The sequence below is a fragment of the Ahaetulla prasina genome, chromosome 7 (assembly GCF_028640845.1).
Source record: "Ahaetulla prasina isolate Xishuangbanna chromosome 7, ASM2864084v1, whole genome shotgun sequence".
Lineage (NCBI taxonomy): Eukaryota > Metazoa > Chordata > Lepidosauria > Squamata > Colubridae > Ahaetulla > Ahaetulla prasina.
The window spans coordinates 6,537,738-6,562,103 of NC_080545.1; the positions used below are offsets into that span (position 1 = coordinate 6,537,738).

The following is a 24,366-nucleotide window of genomic DNA, read 5'->3' on the forward strand; positions in this document are numbered from 1 at the left end:
CTTGCTTCCAGAAGTTGTGGGTGCTCCAACACTAGAAGTTTTTAAGAGGAGATTGGACAGTCACTTGTCTGAAATGGTGTAGGGTCTCCTGCTTGAATAGGGGGTTGGACTAGAAGACCTCCAAGGTCCCTTCCAACTCTGTGGCTTGTTTATTATTCTGTTATTAGCATAACATCCAGGTAAAGAGCAACTGAACTGTCCAAAATCAAAGGCAATTCAAACCATTTCAGCAAGTGATCTGACTTCTTACAATTTCAGATCTCATTTTGATTTTGTTAAATTAACAGATGGTGGAGGCTCTTCCACTTTAGTTGCAAGGTTTTGCAAAGGTTTAGACATTTCATTTCTCTAAATGCGCCAGATACTTGTTTCTCACTGCACCATGAAGGTGGCTTATGGAAAACCCAAGCATTTCATCAAACCGTGATTGGCTTAATTCAAAGCGCTTTTAATGGGAAAGCACTAGAAATTAATTGGAAAGTAGAGTTAATGCTGTACTAAAAGCCATTCAATATTATTTACTAGTTAGTTTGCGAAAGCACAAATGAAAACATCAGTACGTTTTGGCATCTGTTTAGCAGATTAACAGAGTTGGAAGGGACCTGCATTTGTTACGTCTTTTTTGTAGGGCTGCCCTGCCACGAGTAGTTGTTAGAATTGTTGAATTGTCTCTGTCCAACTCATTGCCAAAGGATAACCTGCTGAAAGCACCATAATTTTTCCATCTTTGATTGGATAATCTCTTCTGGTTCCTCACCCATCTTGAGAGAACTCGCAAACGGAGCCGCCATGACGCTGTAGACTTCCACAACATTGACATTAAATGATTTCTGAAACTAGTCTGCGCCATTCTCACCTTTAGCAAAAAAACAAGGCTATGAGAAGGTATTTTCCTCAGGTGAATCATCAAGAGAAGATGCGTTTTTAATAAAGGCTACCTGTGGCCTTTCGAGTGCACTTTAAGGTCACTACCTTTAAAGCGCTCCATGGCTTAGGGCCTGGGTACTTACGGGACCGCCTGCTGTTACCGCATGCCTCCCACCGACCCGTACGCTCTCACAGAGAGGGACTTCTCAGGGTGCCGTCCGCCAAGCAATGCCGGCTGGCGGCCCCCAGGGGAAGGTCCTTCTCTGTGGGGGCTCCCACACTCTGGAACAAGCTTCCCCCGGGTTTACGCCAAATACCTGACCTTCGGACCTTCCGTCGCGAACTGAAGACACATCTTTTCATTCGCGCGGGGCTGGCTTAAATTTTATTGATTTTAAATTATCTATTATTAATTTTAATGGGGTTTTAGTTTTATATATTTTAAAGTTTTTTAGGCCAATTATAAAATAAGTTTTTTAATTTGTATTTTAAATTGTATATTGTATTGTTTGTTTTTATTTTTGGCTGTACACCGCCCTGAGTCCTTCGGGAGAAGGGCGGTATAAAAATCGAATAAATAAATAAATAAATAAATAAAAATAAAAAGCACAGATTTTGGAGATGCTGTTCTTTGCTTCCTTATTTTTGGCATTCCTCCCAGTAACAGAGATTTAGTGTCAGGGTAATGATGATTTAAAGCTGACCAGCCAATGTAAGGCTGATGCAACTGTAAAGCTGATGAAATGTAAGGCTGATGCAATGAGAATGAATCAACATTGCTATAGCCAGTTTAAGACACTGAAGGGGTCCACATAAGTCTTTTACCCCTTTAAGGGGTGTTTATAAATTTCAGCCAGGAGAGGACGTATTCTCTCTCCTTGTTCATTGCTGAGTTCTCTGTGTAGAGTTAAGAAGAAGACAGATTGCTTGTCAGGTATTTGCCTCCACGTATATTTCTGTATATATTTTGTATATAAACCACTGTTAAATGTCTAAGGCTCTGTGTGCTGTGTTTTGCTCCTGGGTTGTCTCCTAATAGTAGTCACGCTGCAAGTACTCTGACATTTAGCAATAGCAATAGCACTTAGACTTATATACTGCTTCACAATGCTTTACAGCCCTCTCTAATTGGTTTACAGCAGGGGTATCAAAATCAAGGCCCATGGGCTGGATTCGGCCTGCAGGGTGCTTAGAGATTGCCTACTGGGCTGCCCTGGAAACAGTGAAGGACTGGTCCGCGGTGTCTCCGCCAACAAAAACGGCGGCCCTCCTGAGCTCTGTTTTCACTAGCAGAAGGTTGCAGGAGGCTGTCGCAGCCGAAAACAAAGTTTGGGAGCCCGTTTTCATTGGCAGAGCGCTTGGGCCATACAGGTGCCTTCCAACACGAGTGCCGTCGAGCTGGCCACACCCACCATGGCTGTGCCCAGCCTGACCCCAGGACAAACACAACCCTGATGCGGCCCTCAATGAAATCAAGTTTAACACCCCTGGTTTATAGTGCCAGCCTCTTGTTCCCCAACAATCTGGCTCTCATTTTACCAACTTTGGAAGGATGGAAGGCCGAGTCAACCTCGCAGCTGAAGTTTTGAAAGAAAACACAACCTCAGGCAGGACAAAGGGAAAAGCGAGGCACAGAATAACTAGGAAAACTCGGGCAGGCTGGTGTAGATGTTTTCCAGGGGGAGCCATTTTGTCTGCCTACAAATACTTATTTGCTTGCTTGCTCCTATCTCGTCTTTCTTTTGTCTTCTAGCTGTACCCCATAAAATAGGGAGGATAATTGAAGGGAGCCCTGCCGATCGCTGTGCGAAATTAAAAGTCGGAGACCGGATCTTAGCTGTGAATGGCCAGTCCATTATTAACATGCCTCACGCCGATATTGTGAAGCTCATTAAAGATGCTGGCCTTAGTGTAACTCTTCGCATCATTCCTCAGGAGGGTAAGTCCTTGACCCTTAAAATCCAGGAGGGAAGTTGACGGAGGAACCAATTAATCCAAATGGCTCCCTTGCGGAAAGGGGAGCGATTTTTGTTGAGCTGGATGGGGCACGAAATCCTATCAAGGGTATTGTCAGTTCCCCTCCTGCTCCCCCTCCCCCTCCCCGTCCTCCTCCTCCTCCTCCCCCTCCTTTTTTTTATTTACAGAATGAAGAATGAAGAAATAGACAGCAAGACTAAATGGAGGTTATGTACTGATGAAAGAATCAATAAAAGTGAATATTTGTAGCTCAGGGTTGACATGAGGGGTACTTGGTGCTCTCTGAGCTTGGTTGGTTTCTTGCGGACTTTTCATTACCCAACTAGGTAACATCATCAGTGCTACAAAGGAGGGAGGTATGGGAGGAGGAGGGGGAGGAAGACTGTGGGGTCTTTGGTGCTCTATGAGCTTGGTGGCTGCAGACAATTTATTACCCAGACTAGGTAACATCATCAGTGATGTATCAGTGACTGATAATGTTACCTAGTTTGGGTCATGAAACGTCCAGTAGAAAACAACCAAGCTCAGAAAGCAGCTAAGACCCCCTCATTTCAACCCCGATCTACAAATAGTCTCCTTGATTGGTTGGCTGCAATGGAATCTCAGCCCTTCAGATGTCTAAACTATATTTGAATCCAATCAGAAAAAAGACCCTGGACAAAGCATTTTGGGGTCCGTAACTTTGCCTTGTGGGAAAACTAACCTTATTTCACCTAGCATTTGGAATAGTTGCAGTTTCATTCCATTTTACACAGTGGCCTTTCCACTGACATCAGTTAACTTGCTTGAGGGCTCTTTTACAGTCAGTGACTCAGAACAGAACTCAAACCATCAGAGATCCTAACAGATCAGTCTGAATTTTAGATATTTTGGGTGTAGTTTCTACCCTTACATCTCTACCCAGCAGGGGTGTCCACAGACTGTGGTCAAACAACAAAAAAATCAACATGGTAGCAGTGAGATTGAAGCTCGAGGTGTTTTTTTAAAAAAAAGAAAATAAGTGGCTTGACCTTGTTCCCTTTCCTTGTTCTTCTCCCACAAAAATTTGGATGGATAGATGGATGGATTAGATAAATGAGAGGAGAGAGAGAGAGAGAGAGAGAGATGAAAGAGAGAGATGTGAGGAGGAGAGAGACAGGAGAGAGAGATGAGAGGGGGAGAGAAAAAGATGAGAGAGATGAGAAAGAGAGATGGAATAGAGGAGAGAGAGAAGAGGGAGAGGAGGGAGAGAGAGATGAGAGGTGGAGAGAGAGATTAGAGAGGAGAAGGGGAGAGAGAGGAGAGACAGAGAAGAAAGGAGAGAGAGGAGAGATAGATGAGGGGGGGAGAGAGAGGAGAGACAGAGGAGAGAGAGGAGAGAGAGAGATGAGAGAGATTGAGAGAGAGAGATGAGAGAAAGATGAGGGGGGTATATGATAGATGATTGAAAGAAGAAAGAAAGAGAGAGAGAGAGAGAGAGAGAGAATAGATAGTTGGATTGGATTGGATTGGATTGGATTGGATTGGATTGGATTGAACTGGTTGCTTTCCTTTTTTTCCTTCACTGAATGCCATCTGGGATGACCAGTCTCTAATGTCTCTTGTTCCACCATGCAGAGGTGAACAGCCCAGCTTCCGCACCCAGCTCAGAAAAACAGAGTCCCATGGCCCAGCAACACAGCCCTGGGACTCAGCAGAGCCCTGTAGCACAACCAGCCCCTCCACAACCTCTACAGACTCAAGGACATGAAAACAGGTAAGGCAAAAACCTGGGGCTCTCGGTTCCACGGGGAAGGTGGGAAGAGCTCATTGGGCTTAAAGCCAAACAGCTCAGCTTCACTTAACACTTTTGTTAGTGTGAAGAAAGATTTCAATTCATAGAATAGGAGAAGGGTAGGTGGACATAAACGAGTCATCAGTTTAGAATCGTCTCATTCCCACAACAGTCGAAAACCAACTCCTTCTTGAACTCCATTGACCCTTATCTGGTGCCAAGTTAGGGTATTGAACTTTAGCTGACTACATTTTTACAGACTTGAATTAATCTTCTGCGCTACAACCTAATGGGTAGTCCTGATTCTTTGTACTTGACACTAGTCAACTAATTTATGGCGCAGCTTATATGCAAGAATTTGGAAGTCTTCTGAATTCCCACTTGGCCCATAGCCTTGTTTTATTTTCTCTGCATCTTCAATCTGACACTGTTTTTAAGTATTGTAGTGCCTCTCTATTTCTGTTGTGTTTGTGCCCCCTGCCAGAAAGTGACTTGGAAAGTGAGGGGGAAGGGCCATCAGGACTTACCTCGGAGCACCGGCTTCCCTGGCTCAGCTCCAGGAGCCAGAGGCAGGCCAGGTGGAGGAGATAACGAGGCCTCCGTCCCCTGACTCTTTCCTCCCCTCCCGGTCACGCTTCCAGACCCGGCTGATGGCAATCAGGCCCGGCTGGACCCTAGGTTTCATAGGCAGGAGAGGCGGGAACAACAGAAGCAGGGGTGGGGCAGGCCTAGGAAGTGCTGAGTCATGGAGCCACACCCCACAGAATATAAAACCAGCGAGGGCTGCTATGCCTCTTCGTAGCAGGCAAAATCAACCGCTTAACTAAGAGCTGAAGTACTGTTTGTTCCTGGGTGACTCATCGGCCTCAAGGGAGATAACAGAGTCACTTGGCAGACGCTCGCTAGTTTGCTGCCAGAGCTGATAGTGCCGGCTAATTAAGCCATCGCTCGGATGGAGGCGAGGGGGGACAGAACAATTTCTGTTCTTGCAGCACCCATGTTATGGTGCACATCAGAACCCTATCTGGTCATTCTGCAGACATCTCAAACACCACGGCCTTAGGAAGCCTCTTCTCATTTTCAACCGAGGCCCTCCAAATTAAAAATGAGATGTTACATCATTATACTACCCGAGACTTCTCAGGAAACAACAACTGAATGAAACACTGCTGGTGACCTTCTACCGCTGCACCTGTGAACGGTTTGCCAATTGCACAGTGGCAAATGGGACAGCACTCCAGAGGGTCAATGTCATTGACCAGAGGATCATTGGTTGCCCTCTCCCCTCTTTGAAAGAGCTTTATAGCTCCCGCTGCCTTAAGAAAGTTCAAAACATTCTTAAAGATCCATCTCATCCTGGGCACCCCTTTTTTTTTTTTTTTTTTTTTTGGAACCATTACCATTTGGCAGCCGGTACAGGATAATAAAAACAAGGACAAATAGGCTGAAAAACAGCTTCTATCCCAGAGCAGTAACTATATTGAAGTCTACTGCATAGTGCAATATTAATGCAGTATCAGGGGCTTTCAATTCAATTGTATAGAACACTGGTAGTCAACCTGGTCCCTACCGCCCACTAGTGGGCGTTCCAGCTTTCATGGTGGGCGGTAGGGGTTTTGTCCAATACTGAAGCACTTTCCTTTTTTTTTAATTTAATTGACTTTTTAAAAAAATTTCATAGCATTATTTAAAAACATTTTCATTAGGTTTTCATAAAATTCCCCGTGACAATTTAAATTTCTGAAAATATACTATTTGTATCGCCTGCGCATAAGTTTAGTTCACGTTATGTAAGTGAAACTAAATGGCGCTATAGTGCGACTGCAAACAAAAGAGCCTCGTCCCAGAATAGCTCGCACATCTCCCCCCACACCACCCAGCTGTAACAGAAAAGCAGAGCGGGTAGCTGGTGCCCTCCCCCAAAATCCAATCCACAATGTGTGAGAGGCATGCGCAGACAATGATACACAGCGCATTACTGTGGAACCGGTGGGCAGTTAGAAAATTTTACTACTAACAGAGATACAAAAGTGGGCAGAAGGTATAAAAAGATTGACTACCCCTGGTGTAGAATGTGAAGGATGCATGTTTCTGTTTTATTTTTATAGTTTTCTTATGTATGATGTAAACTGAAGATGGCATTTAATTTCGTGGTAAGAGGTGCAATGACAATAAAGTAAACTATGAAACTACGTAGTTACTTGACCAAGATTATGGGACTCCGTTTTACAATCCAGCAATCTACTGGATTTCGTTGCCGTTGATTTTTTTACAGGTTCATCATTTTGCTAACAACAGAACGTTCAGTTCTAATGCCGTTGTTGTTGTTGTTGTTTTCTTGTTTAGTTACAGGTCGGAAGTAAAAGCAAGGCAGGATGTCAAACCCGACATTCGGCAACCTCCGTTTACAGATTACCGGCAGCCTCCGCTAGATTACCGGCAGCCTCCTGTATTAGATTACCAGCAATCCCCCCCTTTGGATTACCGGCAGCCGCCTTTGATAGATTACCGGCAACATTCTCCTGACACCAGGCAGTTCCCCTTATCGGATTACAGGCCACCTCAGGTATTCCCCCATTGTCGGTACGGGTGATTTTATATTGCTTTTTCCGTTCTGCGCCCCAATCGCTTGATGTTTCGGTTGGCTTAAATTAATTAACTAACTGCTAGCTAAAGGACTTTATGGATTAAGCCAACTGACCGTCTTGAATATAAAAAAATGGATCCCCCCAAAAAATGCAAATAAAATGCGAAAGAAATATGTGTAGGATATGTTCATAATAAACTGTCACTCCTGCGGTTAACTCCCCGTCTTGTCTAGATAGTCCGTCTCCTCTTCATAATGGCCTTTGAAATAAAGAGGGTTAGTTTGCTAGTGAAAGGCAGATTTTGTTCCCTGCAAAAAGGAAAGCGGTTTCTCTTGGTGGTCCAATATTTATTTATTTAGTTAGTGGTGTTTTTTTTTTAAATAAGGGAGCAAATAAGCATCTCTTTCTGCATTGCATGGTTCGTAGTCAATGAGAACGTGTCCAGGGTCTTTCCAAGGGTTGAGAATCTAAACTCTGTGTGTGTCTATGTGTGTGTGTCTATTTGTGTTTCCTGTGCCTGACATTAACGATAGATAGATTGATAGATAGATAGATAGATAGATAGATAGATAGATAGATAGATAGATAGATAGATAGATAGATAGATTGATTAAAGATGATCGATGATTGATAGAGAGATAGAAGGAGAAAGAGATGACAAAGAGAGATGATAGATGATAGGTAGGTAGGTAGGCAGGTAGGTAGGTAGGTAGGTAGGTAGGTAGGTAGGTAGGTAGGTAGATAGGATAGATTAAAGATGATAGATAATCGATAGAGAGATAGAGGGAGAAAGAGATGACAAAGAGAGATGATAGATGATAGGTAGGTAGGTAGGTAGGTAGATAGATAGATGATAGATTAAAGATGATAGATGATCGATAGAGAGATAGAAGGAGAAAGAGATGACAAAGAGAGATGATAGATGATAGGTAGGTAGGTAGGTAGGTAGGTAGGTAGGTAGGTAGATAGATAGATAGATAGATAGATAGATAGATAGATAGATAGATAGATAGATAGATAGATTAAAGATGATAGATGATCGATAGAGAGATAGAGGGAGAAAGAGGTGACAAAGAGAGATGATAAATGATAGGTAGGTAGGTAGGTAGGTAAGTAGATAGATAGATAGATAGATAGATAGATAGATAGATAGATAGATAGATAGATAGATAGATTAAAGATGATTGATGATTGATTGATAGATAGAGAGATAGAGGGAGAAAGAGATGACAAAGAGAGATGATAGATGATAGGTAGGTAGGTAGGTAGGTAGGTAGACAGACAGACAGACAGACAGACAGACAGACAGACAGACAGGCAGATAATGATAGATGATAGATTAAAGATGATAGATGACTGATAGGTAGCTATAGAGATAGAGAGAGAAAGAGATGAGAGAGAGATATGATACATGATAGATAGATGATAGTTGATAGGTAGGTAGGTAAGTAGGTAGGTAGATAAAGAGATAGAAAGATAGATAGACAGATAGATAATGATAGATGATAGATTAAAGAAGATAAATGATTGATAGGTAGATATATATATTGAGAGAGAAAGAAATGAGAGATAGATGATACATAAATGATAGATGATAGGGAGGGAGGGAGGGAGGTAGACAGACAGACAGACGAGAGAGAGATGAGACAGACAGACACACAGAGATGGAGAGATAGATAGTTGATAGAGCAACAGCAATAGCACTTATATACCACTTCATAGTGCTGTTTACAGCCCTCTCTAAGCGGTTTACAGAGTCAGCCTCTTTCCCCCAACAATCTGGGTCCTCATTTTACCGACTTCAGAAGAATGGAAGGCTTAGTCAACTTTGAGCCGGTCAGGATCGAACTCCTGGCTGTGGGCAGCGAGTGAGCCTGCAATATTGTTTTCTTTCACTTTCTTCGTGTTGCTGCCTGTGAAAGCAAGCTACAGAAACCCTCGTGTATTTACAAACACACCTTCCAAGATCAGCTAAGGAATAGCTGATCGGGTCAAATCCCGCTAGAGTTATGTCTGCTCTTGTTCTCTGGATGGAAGCCATATCATTTGTCTAAGCGCGAGAACAAGAGAGTCACTTTTACGCATGGATAAGCTAAGCAGCTCCACCAGCAGATTGGCTAAATGTAAACTCTATGGAAGGGCTGGGTAAATATTGCCACTTTTTCCCCCCCCCCCCTCCTTTTACAGATCAATTCTTCCGGTAATTAGGAAATCATTTTAAAAACCCACAAAGGAGCTCTAGCCAAAAAACAAAAAAAAGGACTGTTGGTTCAGCAGCTCATACCTTATGTGTCTATTTGCGTTGCTGTTTGAACTGTTCAAACAGACATTCTCCGCACATAAATTGCATGGATGGCCAGATTCCGACATGAATACGCAACACAAGAGATTCGATAAGCATAGCGCGTCAGCCAAAATGTGTATAATATGTGTATAAGTGACTCCCTTTTTACGATCCTGTAATCCCTTAATTCGGGGTAGATTTGAGACGACTGGATGGAGCTGAGCATTTACTGGCTGGATGCCCTTCCTGACGCCTCAGTGGAGGTCACAGCAGGGATTTTCTCTTTGAGCCCTAGGAGAGAAACATCTGCCGCTACCTAGGATTGAACTCTCAACCTTCCGAGTGGGAGGCGAGCGTCTTCATCATTAGGCCACCATGCCATTCAATCAAATCATAAATATTTTATCTTATATAAGCTACATATCCACAATACCAAAAGGATGGTAATTATCTTAATGAGATCCATACGATCATTTAAAAAAAAAACACCTGGTGAATATTTCAATTAAGCATTGCGATATATTAAAGGTTCCCCTCACACATATGTGCTAGTCATTCCCGACCCTAGGGGGCAGTGCTCAGCTCCGTTTCAAAGCCGAAGAGCCAGCACTGTCCGAGGACGTCTCCGTGGTCATGTGGCCGGCATGACTAAACGCCAAAGGCACACAGAACGCTAGTCCCTGTTTTTTCTACTTGCATTTTTTACGGACTTTCGAACTGTTAGGTTGGCAGAAGCTGGGACAAGTAACAGGAGCTCACCCCGTTACGTGGCACTAGGGATTTGAACCGCTGAATTGCCGACCTTTCGATCGACAAGCTCAACATCTTAGCCCCTGAGCCATCACGCTCCTTAGATTGTGATATAAAGAGGTCAATTAATCTGTGTCCGTATTTCTTCGTTGACATGGCATACGCTGAAAGTATTGACCTTGGTCAAAACACACACACACACAAAAGAAAATGCTACCATTTCTTAAAATGGTTAATTTTTCTTCTCTCCCTTGGTTTGTCTAGGATTTTGATTATTTTACTGTGGACTTGGAAAAGGGAGCCAAAGGGTTTGGATTCAGCATTCGTGGCGGGAGAGAATATAAAATGGACCTCTACGTCTTGAGATTGGCGGAAGACGGGCCAGCAATAAGGAACGGACGAATGAGGGTAAGAGAACTTGAGGAGGTAAATGCTCACAGATCATCAAAACCCAGTGGCATTGAGCAAAATTAAGCTTATCTCTCACTAAATAGGCACAGAATAGAGCAGGGGTCCCCAATCTTTCGGACCTCGGGGACCACTAAATTCATAATTTTAAATCCCACGGACCACTAATATGATCTGCCTAATGACTGGCTGGGTGGGCGTGGCTAGATGGCCATGTGACTGGGTGGGTGGGGCCAACTCAATGTCACTCACATCAAGGGGTGCCTCTACTCACCCCTCCCCTCCCAGCCCCTCCTCGCCTGCCCACCCAGGCTCCTTAGGGCCCCAACAGGAAGCAGTTGTTGGAGCTAAGCAGCCACCATGAGAAAGAGTTGGCAAAAGAGCTCAGTTCAAATTGGATTTGGCCGAGAAAGAGGCTCCGCAGAAGCACCTCACTGAGGACTACGAGCATAGGCTTTCCAAGCAGAGGGAAGACTTGCAGGAGTGCAAGGCCAGGTACTGGCGCCTGGAGGCTCAGCCAGCTGAGATGGTCAGCCAGTTCCAGGCCATGATACAGTCCCACTGGAACAAGGCCTTCCGACTCTTCGCCACTTCCCTCCAGCCTTTGCCCAAAACCCACACCAGGAGGCTGAAGCAGACCCCAATTTGGAATTTCTGCCCCCCTCTGACCCACACAAAAAGACCACAAAGAGGGAGACTGTCTGCAGCTCCCGCGTGTGCACGCCGGGGAGCTGAGCTTCTGGTTTCCGGCTTGGCAGCTGGTCTTCGTGCATGCATGAGCACCAGAAACCGGAAGCTCAGCTTCCCAGCATGCACATGTGCGCCAGGGAACTGCTCTTCCGGTTTTGGTGCTCCCATGTGTGCGCGCCAGGGAGCTGAGCTTCTGGTTTCCAGCTCGGCAGCTGGTCTTCGTGCATGCATGAGCACCAGAAACCGGAAACTCAGCTTCCCAGCATGCACATGCGCACCAGGTAACTGCTCTTCTGGTTTTGTTGCTCCGCGTGTGCACGCCGGGAAGCTGAGCTTCTGGTTTCCGGCTTGGCAGCTGGTCTTCATGCATGCATGAGCACCAGAAACCAGAAGCTCAGCTTCCCGGCATGCACATGTGCGCCAGGGAACTGCTCTTCCAGTTTTGGTGCTCCCATGTGTGTGCGCCAGGGAGCTGAGCTTCTGGTTTCCAGCTCGGCAGCTGGTCTTCATGCATACATGAGCACCAGAAACCGGACGCTCAGCTTCCCAGCATGCACATGTGTGCCAGGGAACTGCTCTTCCGATTTTGGTGCTCCTCCATGCACCTGAACTTGCTCCCGTTTTGGCACTTGGTGCCAAAAAGCTTTGCCAATACTGTCTTATAGCATCGGTAGACTTCAGAAGATCATCCATATTAACCATCTGTGTTTTCCCTTGTTCCCCCACCCTTCTTTTCTTGGGGGGAGGGGGGCGCAGACAAAACATTTTCATTTCAAAGAGAAAGCAATGCTCTTGTAGCCAAGCCGATGTGCAAATGAATAAAAATAAGTTAAATCGCCAGATTAAAAAACCTGAGCCTCAGTCATTGCGCAAAACAATAGCCGTCACGTAAGGAACACACGAACCACAGCTAAGCCAATCTGTCTGATCATCACTGCAGATTTATTTGCACGTCCAAGTATCTTCCGAGGAATCAAACTATCCCATGCTGGTCTTTGTAGGATTTTATTCCTGCTGAGATGCAATTTCCCCCCCCCCTCTTTAGTTGCACTCGCTATTATTGTAAGTACACGTTTAAAGATGGAAAGGCAACTCTATAATTAGGAACCTTCTGGAGCAGATTCCGAGAAAGGCATTGAGGGGGGATCCCAAAATTAGAAACAAGATGTCCCAAGGAGTGATTGGAGAGATTTTAAATTATGGAGGGATGTGAGGCGGTGTTAAAATATCGAAATAGCTGTCCTCCCAAAGACAATTGAAAGTTGTTTTGTATTGCCCTGGAGTCCAGAACATGGAGCAATTTATTTAAATTAGAGGGAGACAGATTCTGATTAAATATTAGGTGGGAGGGGAACCCATCCTAAAATAGAAGCAATTCAGACACGGGAACCAACCTTCCAGAGGGATGGCATTTTTCTTGTTCACTGGGCGTGTTCAGGTAAGAGGTGAGAGGAGTTTTAATTTGAATTCCTCCGGTTAAACAGAACAGCTGATGTGGCGGTTTTCAATGCTAATGATTAGAGTCCACGTGAAACTCTCAGAGGAGCCGAAAGTTTTAAGTACATTCCTTTTTCAGTTATTCTGATCAGTTTCTTCGTTGAATACCAGCTGAATACCAGAGGTGGCATTCAGCCGGTTTGGACTGGTAACAGCTTCACTGTACTCCACAAGATGGGGGGGCTCTGCTAAGGGGGAAAAGGAGGGTGAAATCCAGCGGGTTCTGAAAAGTTCTGCAGAACCAGTAGTGGAAATTTTGAGTAGTTTGGAGAACCAGCAAATACCACCTCTGGCTGGCCCCAGAGTAGGGTGGGAGTGGAGAATTTGCAATATCTTTCCCCCAGGAGGGAATGGAGATTTTGCAGTATCCTTCCCTCAGGAGTAGGGTGGGAATTGAGATTTTGCAGTATCCTTCCTCCAGAAGTGGGGAGGGAATGGAGATTTTGCAATATCCTTCCCCCAGAAATGGGGAGGGAATGGAGATTTTGCAATATCCTTCCCCCAGAAGTGGGGAGGGAATGGAGATTTTGCAATATCCTTCCCCCAGAAGTGGGGAGGGAATGGAGATTTTGCAATATCCTTCCCACAGTATCCTTCCCCTGGAGCGGGGAGGGAATGGAGATTTTGCAATATCCTTCCCCCAGGAATTGGGAAGGAATGGAGATTTTGCAATATCCTTCCCCCAGGAATGGGGAGGGAATGGAGTTTTTGCAGTTTCCTTCCCACAGTATCCTTCCCCTGGAGCGGGGAGGGAATGGAGATTTTGCAGTATCCTTCCCCTGGAGTGGGGAGGGAATGGAGAATTTTGCAATATCCTTTCCCCTGGAGTGGGGAGGGAATGGAGATTTTGCAGTTTCCTTCCCACAGTATCCTTCCCCTGAAGCGGGGAGGGAATGGAGATTTTGCAATATCCTTCCCCTAGAGTGGGGAGGGAATGGAGATTTTGCAATATCCTTCCCCTGGAGTGGGGATGGAATGGAGATTTTGCAATATCCTTCCCCTGGAGTGGGGATGGAATAGAGATTTTGCAGTATCCTTCCCCTGCCACGCCCACCAAGCCATGCCATGTCCACCATGCCACGCCCACAGAACCGTTAGTAAAAAAAATTGGATTTCACCCCCGGGGAAAATCCAACATTAGAAATTATGTTTGGTTCGGACATTTTCAACAAGGCTTTGATTATTCTTGAGGCCCATGGATCAGCTAGCAAAACAACAAGGTGGTATCATTTTACCTGATGCTTCTGGGGGCACCGAGAAAACATTTTTAACTAATTTAATTCTCGCCGAAATCAGAGCTCGTGGTGAAGTTGCTCTTCCTGTCTAATACAGGATTGGGATAAATAAATAAATACCTGGGCAATGCCGGGTTATCAGCTAGTAATAGATAAAGTAAAACCCATTTTCTTGAGGGTACTTGAATTGATTTTCGCTGCCTATTTTATTTTATCTTCATAAGAAACAAATGGGGGAATCTATCATATGGCCTGTTTTCAAAAACAGTTCAGTTCTCATAGTTAAAGAAACCTAAACAGGAAGGAAAGGACTTTTTTTCCTTTTTTTTTTTTTACACTTATGATTAATTTTATTCTTTAAAACATGAAAGTCAGCTCATCTAGCTGCAAGTACGTTCATAATTCGTGGAAAATAACCTCCAAAAAAGAAAAGTCGGGCTATTCATCTCAGCTTTAATCAGATCGGATTCAACTTTTTTCTAAAAAAAAAAAAATGATAATGTTAAATTTATGTGGTTAAGTCTGAATTATCTATAAGAGTATATACATTTTTTTTCCCCCTCTGTGGGATGAATTAGCATAGCTTAGCTGGTACGTTACGCAAACATTTCTGGAATATATCTTGGAAGAAAATTACGACGCGTAAAATAAAGAGCCATCAAGAATCGTGAGGTAAATCTTCTGTCAACAGAAGAGTGTAGATCAAAATACATATTGTTTTATCCTTTTACATAATTTAGATGGGCCAGCTAAAATATATCGCTGCTTTACTATTTCCAGAGCATTCAATGATTCAGGACCAATCGGATGACAGCGTCACCCAGATTTATTAAAAAGGAAGTCAACCATTTCTCTAGACCAGGGGTCTCCAACCTGGGCAACTTTAAGCCTGGAGGACTTCAACACCCAGAATTCCCCAGCCAGCTGGCTGGAGAATTCTGGGAGTTGAAGTCCACCAGGCTTAAAGTTGCCCAGGTTGGAAATCCCTGCTCTAGACTATACAGAATGAGAGGACAGTTTAAGCTCCTGGGGTCGGGATGCTCCATCACTGGAGGCTTTCAAAAAGAGACTGGACAACTATTTTATCTGAAGTGGTGTAGGGTACGGGTGTCAAACTCAATTTCATTGAGGGCCACATCAGGGCTGTGGTTGGCTTCAGGAGGCCAGGCAGGCGTGGCCAACTGGGTGGGTGCGGCCAGCTTGATATCACTCACTGGGCGTGGCCAACTGGGTGGGTGTGGCCAGCTTGACGCCACTCCCCAAACTGCTGGCATGTTTCCTCTTCACACTGGGTAGACCGGGCTGAAGCCAAACTGGATAGGAGGAAGTGAACTACCAATAATCTTTTCTGCTGTCCTCACCACTCCCTGCACTGTCTTCTTATCCAAGACAGTAACATTAATGCATTTTCCATCTCATCATGGCAAGGTAGCAAAACATTCAGGGATTTAGTGTTTGAGGTGGGTCATAAAACCATGCTAAGTTAACCTTGAGGAGGTAACTTATGTCTAGTTTTTGTTATGTCTAGCCTGGATCAGTGGTGGTATTTAGCCAGTTCAGACCAGTTCGGGTGAACCAGTAGTGGTGACCTGTGGGTGGGCCTGCCCCTGCCCACCCACCCCAGCACTATGCTATTTAGCCACATTTTCTAAGCTGTGCACATACTTGGAAGCAAAGCGCATGTGCAGAAGGCTGCACGCACTCACATTTTCGGTGCACGGCGAACCGTTGGTAAAATTATGTGAAACCCACCTGTGGTCTGGATTTGAGCAGACTTTCCCGAACGCCGCAAGTTCGCTTGCTGTTTCTTTCCATCAGCAGGAAGGATAGGGAAGGAAAAGATACTCAAACAGTTTGTCTAGAAATGACAATTCACATTTAGAAAGATGATGTCAATTTATTTATTTTTTTGCCAAGCAATTATTGTCTTCCAGGAGCTTTAATTATGAAAATGCATTAAGTTGGCAGACAACGGTACCCCCTGGTGCACAATCAGAAGCTGTTTTGATCATTAAAAGATGCCACTTAACACAGACTGAAAGCCCACGCATGTTGTTACGTTTTGTTCCGACCTGGCAGGGAAAATAGTGGAATTCATTCCACCTGGAATGAATTTTGTTGATTGGCTGAACTTTGGTCATTCAGGAATGACATGCGACATCCTTGGTTTAAACGAAGCTAGTATAATGGTTTTCAAAGCATCAGAAGTGAACCAGGAATAAACATCCGATGGAAAATATTTACCGGGATGCGAAAATCACCGCTCCGTTTTTGTCCTTTCAGGCTTATTGGAAGGGCAGAGTTTTTATTTATTATTATTTAGGGAAGATGAAAACGTGGCAGAAACAAACGTACATCAATGGCGGTATTCAGCCGGCTATGTCCAGTTCGGGTGAACCGGTAGTGGCCGTGGCGGGAGGCTCCGCCCACCCACCCAAACGTCATCGCTTCCCGTTTACTCATACCCATAAACTCACATTTATGACCGTTGCAGTGTCCTGAAGTCACGTGATCCCGTTTTGTGACCTCCTGACGAGCGAAGTCAATGGGCCTGGGTACTTATGGGACCGCCTGCTGTTACCTCATGCCTCCCACCGACCCGTACGCTCACACAAAGAGGGACTTCTCAGGGTGCCGTCCGCCAAGCAATGTCGGCTGGCGGCCCCCAGGGGAAGATCCTTCTCTGTGGGGGCTCCCACCCTCTGGAACGAACTTCCCCCGGGTTTACGCCAAATACCTGACCTTCGGACCTTCCGCCGCGAATTGAAAACACATTTATTTATTCGCGCAGGGCTGGCTTAAATTTTATTGGTTTTAAATTTTCTATCATTAATTCCCCGTCATCATGAGAAAGGCAGTTGTTGGACAGCAATTCAAAATCTTGGCAGGTGTTTCCGTCTGTGGCTGCCGTTCTTCCTATCATGTGAGCCAGAGCAGTTTGTAAAAAATAATAAAGGCAGGAAAGAAAGGGAGGGAGGGACAGAGGGAGGGAGGGAGGAAGGAAGAGGGAGGAAGGAAGGAAGATAAGAAAGATAAAGGAAGGGAAGGAAGGAAGGAAGGAAGGAAGGAAGGAAGGAAGGAAGGAAGGAAGGAAGGAAGGAAGGAAGGAAGGAAGGAAAAAGAAAGAAAGAAGGAGAACGAAGAAGGAAGGAAAGAAGGGAGGGAGGGAGAAGGAGGGAGGGAGGAAAGAAGGAAGGAAGGAAAGGAAAGGAAAGAGAGAGAGAGAGGGAGGGAGGGACAGAGGGAGGGAGGAAGAAAGAAAGATAAGAAAGGAAGGAAGGAAGAAAGGAAGGAAAGGAAAGGAAAGGAAAGGAAAGGAAAGAAAGGAAAGGAAAGGAAAGGAAAGGAAAGGAAAGGAAAGGAAAGGAGGGAGGAGAGAGGGAGGAGGAAGGAAGGAGAGGGAGGGAGGAGAGAGAAAGAAAGAAAGAAAGGAAAGAGAGGGAGGGAGGGAGGGAAGGAGGAAGGAAGGAAGGAAGGAAGGAAGGAAGGAAGGAAGGAAGGAAGAAAGAAAGAAAGAAAGAAAGAAAGAAAGAAAGAAAGAAAGAAAGAAAGAAAGAAAGAAAGAAAGAAAGTGAAGGGAGCTCCTTTGAGCTCCTGGGAATTTCACATTTGATGTGAAACTTCAAATACAGGTAGTCCTCGAGTTACAACATCAGTTGAGCCCAAAATTCCTGTGGGACATTTGTTAAGTGAATTTTGCTCCATTTTACAACCTTTCTTGCCTTAAGTGAACCACTGCAGTCAATAAGTTAGAAACCCGGCTGTTCAGTGAATCCGGCTTCCTCATCGACTTTGCTTGTTAGAAGGTCGCGAAAGGGGGCCATGTGACCTTGAGACATAGCGGCGGTAATAAATAGGAGCCAGTTTCCAAGCATCTGAATTTTGATCACATGATCGTGGGGATGCTGGAAAGGTTGCAAATGTGAAAAACGGTCCTAAGTCGCTTTTTTCAGTGCTGTTGTAATTTTGAACAGTCACTGAGCGAACTGCTGTAAGTCAAGGACTGCCTGTAGTCATTATAAGAAAGACCGGGAGGAGCAGGTAGACATTCCTGAGATCTGACTGTAGATCTTTCCTTCGTTAAACAGGAGGTCGAAAATCCAATAAATTGAAATTTATTGAATTTAGAAGTGTATGAATTAGAATAGAATAGAATAGAATAGAATAGAATAGAATAGAATAGAATAGAATAGAATAGAATAGAATAGAATAGAATAGAATAGAATAGAATAGAATAGAATATGGGAAGGATGGGACAGAGTAGAATAGGGTAGGGTAGGGTAGGGTAGGGTAAGGTAGGGTAGAACAGAACAGAATAGAATAGAATAGAATAGAATCACAGAGTTGGAAGGGACCTTGGAGGTCTTCTAGTCCAACCCCCTGCTCAGCCAAGAAACCCTACACCACTTCAGACAAAGGGTTATCCAACATCCTCTTAAAAACCTCCGGTGTTGATCGTTGTGATGCTCCCGTGTGAAACGCTGTGCCTACAAGGACTAACTTGGTCCCCTTATTTTTCCAACCTGGCAGGTGGGAGATCAAATTATTGAAATCAACGGGGACACCACGCGGGAGATGACGCACACCAGAGCAATAGAACTCATCAAATCCGGTGGCCGAAGAGTACGGTTGTTACTAAAACGTGGAACCGGACAGGTCCCAGAATATGGTGGGTTTCCAATTTTTTTGTAATATTATCATCGTTGTTGTCGTCGTCGTGGTGGTGGTGTTGGTGGTTGTCGATTTAGTGGCCCTTACCTTTCAAACTACCTGTATTGTGTTTGGTGTAACATAGAAGTAACGCTGCAAAAAAAGGGGGGGAGGAGATGTTTGTTTGTGTAGTGGAGTTTCCTCTTTGTCTCTGTCCCGAAGGAACATTCCAGAAAGACATAGAATGTTCTAGAATGTTCTTTCTAGAACATTATTTCATCCCCTGGGGGAAAAATTATATGGATGTGGCAGATAAATTTGTAACCCCCCTGACATCTGGACCCAACTCCTTCCTACCCTACTCCCTATAGTAAACATCGCTACAGGTAATCCTCAACGTACGTCCAAAATTTCTATTGCTGAGACCGTTGTTAAGTGAATTTTGGCCCGTTTTATGCCCTTTCTGGCCACGGTTGTTAAGTGAATCGCTGCAATTGTTAATCACACGGTTTTTAAGTGAGTCTGGCTTCCCCATTGATTTTGCTTGTCAGAAGGTCTCAGAAGGGGATCACAGGACCCCATAGAACACTGCAACCGTCGTAAATATGAACCAGTTGAGAAGTGTCCGAATTTTGATCACATGACCCACGGGGATGCCACAATGGTCATAAGTGTGAAAAACGGTCATAAGTTATTTTTTCAATGCTGTTGTGACTTCAAACGGTCACTAAAAATATGGTTGTAATTTGAGGATTACATATACTATTACCGTATTTTTTGGACTATAACACGAACTTTTTGTCTCCCAAAACAGGTGAAAATGTCTGTGCGTCTTACAGACTTAATATTGCTGAAGCCCTGCCCACCTGCTGGCTGTTTTTTTGCCTCTGCACGCCCTATTTTCAGGCCCTTTTTCAGGCCTTTTTCAGGCCTTTTTTTGGCCTGTTTTCAGAAGTTTTTTTAGCTGATTTTTGAGGCTTTTTCAGCTTGTTTTTGAGGCTTTTTTCGGCCCAAAGCTGAAAAAAACGAGCTTTAAAAAAGCCCCCAAAACAGGCCAAAAAAAGCCTTGAAAATGGGCCAAAAAAGCCTCAGAAACAGGCCAAAAAAGCCTCAAAAATGGCCTGAAAAAAGCCCCCAAAACAGTCCAAAAGAAGCCTTGAAAATGGGCCAAAAAAGCCTCAGAAACAGGCCAAAAACGCCTCAAAAATGGCCTGAAAAAAGCCCCCAAAACAGTCCAAAAGAAGCCTTGAAAATGGGCCAAAAAAGCCTCAGAAACAGGCCAAAACCCCCTCAAAAATGGCCTGAAAAAAGCCCCCAAAACAGGCCAAAAGAAGCCTTGAAAATGGGCCAAAAAGCCTCAGAAACAGGCCAAAAACCCCTCAAAAATGGCCTGAAAAAAGCCCCCAAAACAGTCCAAAAGAAGCCTCAAAATGGGCCTTAAAAATCCTCAAAATGGGCTGGAAAAAAAAGCCCCAGAAATGGGCTGAAAAAAGCCTCAAAAACGGGCCAAAGAAAGCCTAAAAATATGCCAAACAGCCCCCCAAAAAAGCTGGAAAAGGGCCAAAAATGGGGTGCACAGAGGCCAAAAACTTTTTGTTGTTGTTTTCCTCTTCTAAATTTAGGTGCATCTTATAGTCCAAAAAAATACAGTATATCAAACTGGTGCAGTATTACCCTTCCTGAGATACATGTTTACTTACATCATTATATGCTTCTTAGTTTGGCAAAACAAATACAATTACAAGGGCTCTCAATTTGACATTCCTGCCTAACAATTTGCCATCAAATACAGCTTTACAGAGGATTAACGGATGAATTGGAAGGGTCCTTATAGGTCATCTAGTCCAACCCCACCCACCCACCCAAGCAGGAAATCCTCCACCATTTCTGACAGATAGCAGTCCAGTCTCTTCTTGAAAGCCACCAGTGATGAAGCTCTGGAGAAGTTACCTTAACTACCAAGAGGCATCCTACGGTAGTGGCCAAAATTGCGGTATTTTCTAAAGTGTATTTTCTAAAACTAGCTAATAACACCCCTTTTTTTGAGAGTAGCACCATAAAATCACATATCAATGGAAAGATAATTTAATCAAGCATGTCATGCAATAACTTTTATGAAGGATTTGCTATTAGAATAGCAGTTACGGTATAAAGAAGAAAAGTGGAACAAGTAATAAAAATGAGATGTACAAAAAAGGATCTCCATAGAAAAAAAATGAGATATACAAAAATCATTACCGTGTCAGTTAATACTTGGTTGGGTCACCTTTAGCATGAATTACAGCCTTACAACGTCTTCCCATGGAGTGAACCAAGTCTTTGAGTTCTGCAGCTGTTATAATGTAAAAACCAAGATTCACATTATAACAGCTTCTGTTAACTGGGTTTTATGGCTTCTGATTAACAAGTTTCTTTAGTCAGCTCCAGTGGTGAGATTCAAGTAATTTAACAACCGATTCTCTGCCCTAATAATTTCTCCCAACAACCAGTTTGCCAAACTGCTCAGAAAGTTAACAACCGGTTCTCCCGAAGTGGTGCGAACTGGCTGAATCCCACCACTGGTCAGCTCCATAGATTTTCAATGGGGTTAAGATCTGGGCTATTCCCAGGCCATTCCAGCAGTGGAATAGGATTATCTTGAAACTCCAAAAAAAAAGAAAAAAAAGTGGTGTTAGTAGTCATCAAACCTCAAAAATAAAATTTTCCCAAAAGGTTTCCACAATTTTGGCCACTACTGTATAATTCTTAGGATGGCTTTTTATAAATAAATCCCTCCCTCTCCCACTTTTTCACGAACTCATTTGCCTATCAATTTATTGGGGGTGGGGGAAAATCCCTGCCACTTAATTGGTTGCTGACATAACTCCTTTCTACAATCAAATATCTTGCGAATGTTTTCATCCGCAGAGGTTCCCACGACGTCTATTTTATTTCTCTTTCGACGCTTGTTTTTGGAACGCGCTAGACTTTCTCCTGGTATTTTTATTGGTTTTTATTTCATGAGAGATTTTTTTCTTTTCTTTTTAATATTTGGTTTTAATCGCTCCGGCTTTCACGCACTTTTAATGGGAAGGGGAATAGGAATGCCACCTTTATGAAAATAAAACTTTTTCTTTATGAAAAAGAAAACTGCATCGGGCGCTTATTCTATTTTCCCGATAGAACCATCTGGAAATGTTGAGTGTTGATCTTCAAGGCATGAATGCAGAAAGAAAAAAATAAAATATTCATCCCTGCAGTTTTTTCTTCTCATGTGATGCATGAAATAATGTTGGTTTTCTCTTGTATGTGCCCTTCTGTGTGTAATTCTGTGCATGCTAAAACGTTAATCGTTGGTCTTACTTTGTCATGTTTCAAGAAATAACTGCAGATATTTTCTTTTTCCAGAGGGAAATTTAAAAAAAAAAAAAAAAAGCTTGTTGCTTGGGTAAATTTCAAATTTTCAAATAGCTTTCTTGCGATCATTAACCCCGCGGAAAGAACTGAAGAGGAGAAAACAGATTTTGAATACAGACGGTCCTTGACTTACGACCACGTCTGCGCCTAACATTTCTGTTGCTAAGTGAGACGGTCTTGAAGTGACGTTTGCCCCGTTTTGTGACTTTTCTTGCGAAAAGTAAATCGCTGCGGTTTTTAAATTAGCAACGTGGTTGTTAAGTGCTTGTCAGAAGGGGATCGCATGACCCCGGGACACTGCAACCGTCATAAATATGAGCAATAGCATGTTAGACTCTTATACCGCTTCACGGTGTTTCACAGCCCGCTCTAAGCGGTTTACAGAGTCAGCCTGTTGCCCCCAACAATCTGGGTCCTCATTTTACCGACCTCGGAAAGACGGAAGGCTAAGTCAACCTTGAGCCGGTCAGAATTGAACTCCTGGCAGCAGGCAGAGTTTGCCTGCAATACTGCATTCTCACCACTGCGCCACCAGGAAGGAGAATAAGAAAGGGAATAAGAGAGAAGGAAGGAAGGAAGGAAGGAAGGAAGGAAGGAAGGAAGGAAGGAAGGAAGGAAGGAAGGAAGGAAGGAAGGAAAGAAGGATAGCAATAGCACTTAGACTTATATATCACTTCACAGAGCTTTACAGCCCTCTCTAAGCAGTTTACAGAGTCAGCATATTGCTCCCCAACAATCTGGGTTCTCATTTTACCAACCTCAGAAGGATGGAAGGCTCAGTCAATTTTGAGCTGGTCAGGATTCAACTCTTGGCTGTAAGCAGAGCAGAGTTAGCTTGCAATACTGCATTCTCACCACTGCGCCACCAGGAAGGAGAATGAGAAAGGGAATAAGAGAGAAGGAAGGAAGGAAGGAAGGAAGGAAGGAAGGAAGGAAGGAAGGAAGGAAGGAAGGAAGGAAGGAAGGAAGGAAGGAAGGAGCGAGAGAGGGATAGCAATAGCACTTAGACTTATATACTGCTCCATATTGCTTTACAGCCCCTCTCTAAGCAGTTTACAGAGTCAGCCTCTTGCCCCCAACAATCTGGGTCCTCCTTTTACCAACCTCAGAAGGATGGAAGGCTCAGTCAACCTTGAGCCGGCCAGAATCAAACTCCTGGCACTGGGTAGAGTCAGCCTGCAATACTGCATTCTAACCACTGCACCACCAGGAAGGAGAATGAGAAAAGGAATAAGAGAGAAGGAGGGAGGGAGGGAAGGAAGGAAGGAAGGAAGGAAGGAAGGAAGGAAGGAAGGAAGGAAGGAAGGAAGGGAGGGAGGGAGGGAGGGAGGGAGGGAGGGAGGGAGGGAGGGATAACAATAGCACTTAGACTTATATACTGCTCCATATTGCTTTACAGCCCCTCTCTAAGTGGTTTACAGAGTCAGCATCTTGCCCCCAACAGTCTGGGTCCTCATTTTACCGACCTCAGCAGGATGGAAGGCTGAGTCAACCTTGAGCAGGTCAGAATCGAACTGCCGAAATGCAGGCAGCAGGCAGACAGCAGAAGTAGCCTGCAGTACCGCATGCTAACCCCTGCGCCACCACGGCTCATAAAGATGAGCCCGTTGCCAAGCGTCTGAATTTTGATCGCGCAACCACGGGGATGCGGCAACGGTCATAAGTGTGAAAAACAGTCATAAATCCATTTGTTGGGTGTCGCTGTAACTTCGGACGGTCACAAAACAAACTGTTGTAAGTTGAGGTCTGTCTCTATCCAGAACGTAGATTTTTTTTTCCTTTCTGCTGGGCAGTGACCGCAATAAAATTATTTGAGATTTTTTATTATTATTATTATTATTATTTATTCAATTTTTATACTGCCCTTCTCCCGAAGGACTCAGGGCGGTGTACAGCCAGGTAAAACAAACAATGTAATATACAATTAAAATACGAATTAAAAAACTTATTACATAATTGGCCTAAAACTTTGGAACATGAAAACTAAAACCCACTAAAAATTACTAGTAAAAAATTTAAAACCAATAAAATTTAAAACCAATAAAATTTAAGCCAGCCCCACGCGAATAAATAAGTGTGTTTTTAATTCGCGGCGGAAGGTCCGAAGGTCAGGTATTTGGCGTAAGCCCGGGGGAAGCTCGTTCCAGAGGGTAGGAGCCCCCACAGAGAAGGATCTACCCCTGGGGGCCGCCAGCCGACATTGCTTGGCGGACGGCACCCTGAGAAGTCCCTCTCTGTGAGAGCATACGGGTCGGTGGGAGGCATAAGGTA

The 24,366-nt window shown here is 44.1% G+C and overlaps 1 protein-coding gene across 13 annotated transcripts in view; it reads left to right on the top strand.

Annotated features, from left to right (window-relative positions):
- The window catches only part of MAGI2 (membrane associated guanylate kinase, WW and PDZ domain containing 2), a 755,967-nt gene that overhangs the window by 693,581 nt on the left and 38,020 nt on the right, over positions 1 to 24,366 (top strand). For all 13 annotated transcript variants that reach the window (XM_058190302.1, XM_058190300.1, XM_058190301.1 and 10 more), the window contains 5 exons: positions 2,621 to 2,806; positions 4,441 to 4,579; positions 6,944 to 7,163; positions 10,484 to 10,627; positions 18,580 to 18,718. In XM_058190302.1, coding sequence (XP_058046285.1) covers positions 2,621 to 2,806; positions 4,441 to 4,579; positions 6,944 to 7,163; positions 10,484 to 10,627; positions 18,580 to 18,718 — 828 coding nt within the window. The remainder of the gene's footprint in view (positions 1 to 2,620; positions 2,807 to 4,440; positions 4,580 to 6,943; positions 7,164 to 10,483; positions 10,628 to 18,579; positions 18,719 to 24,366) is intronic.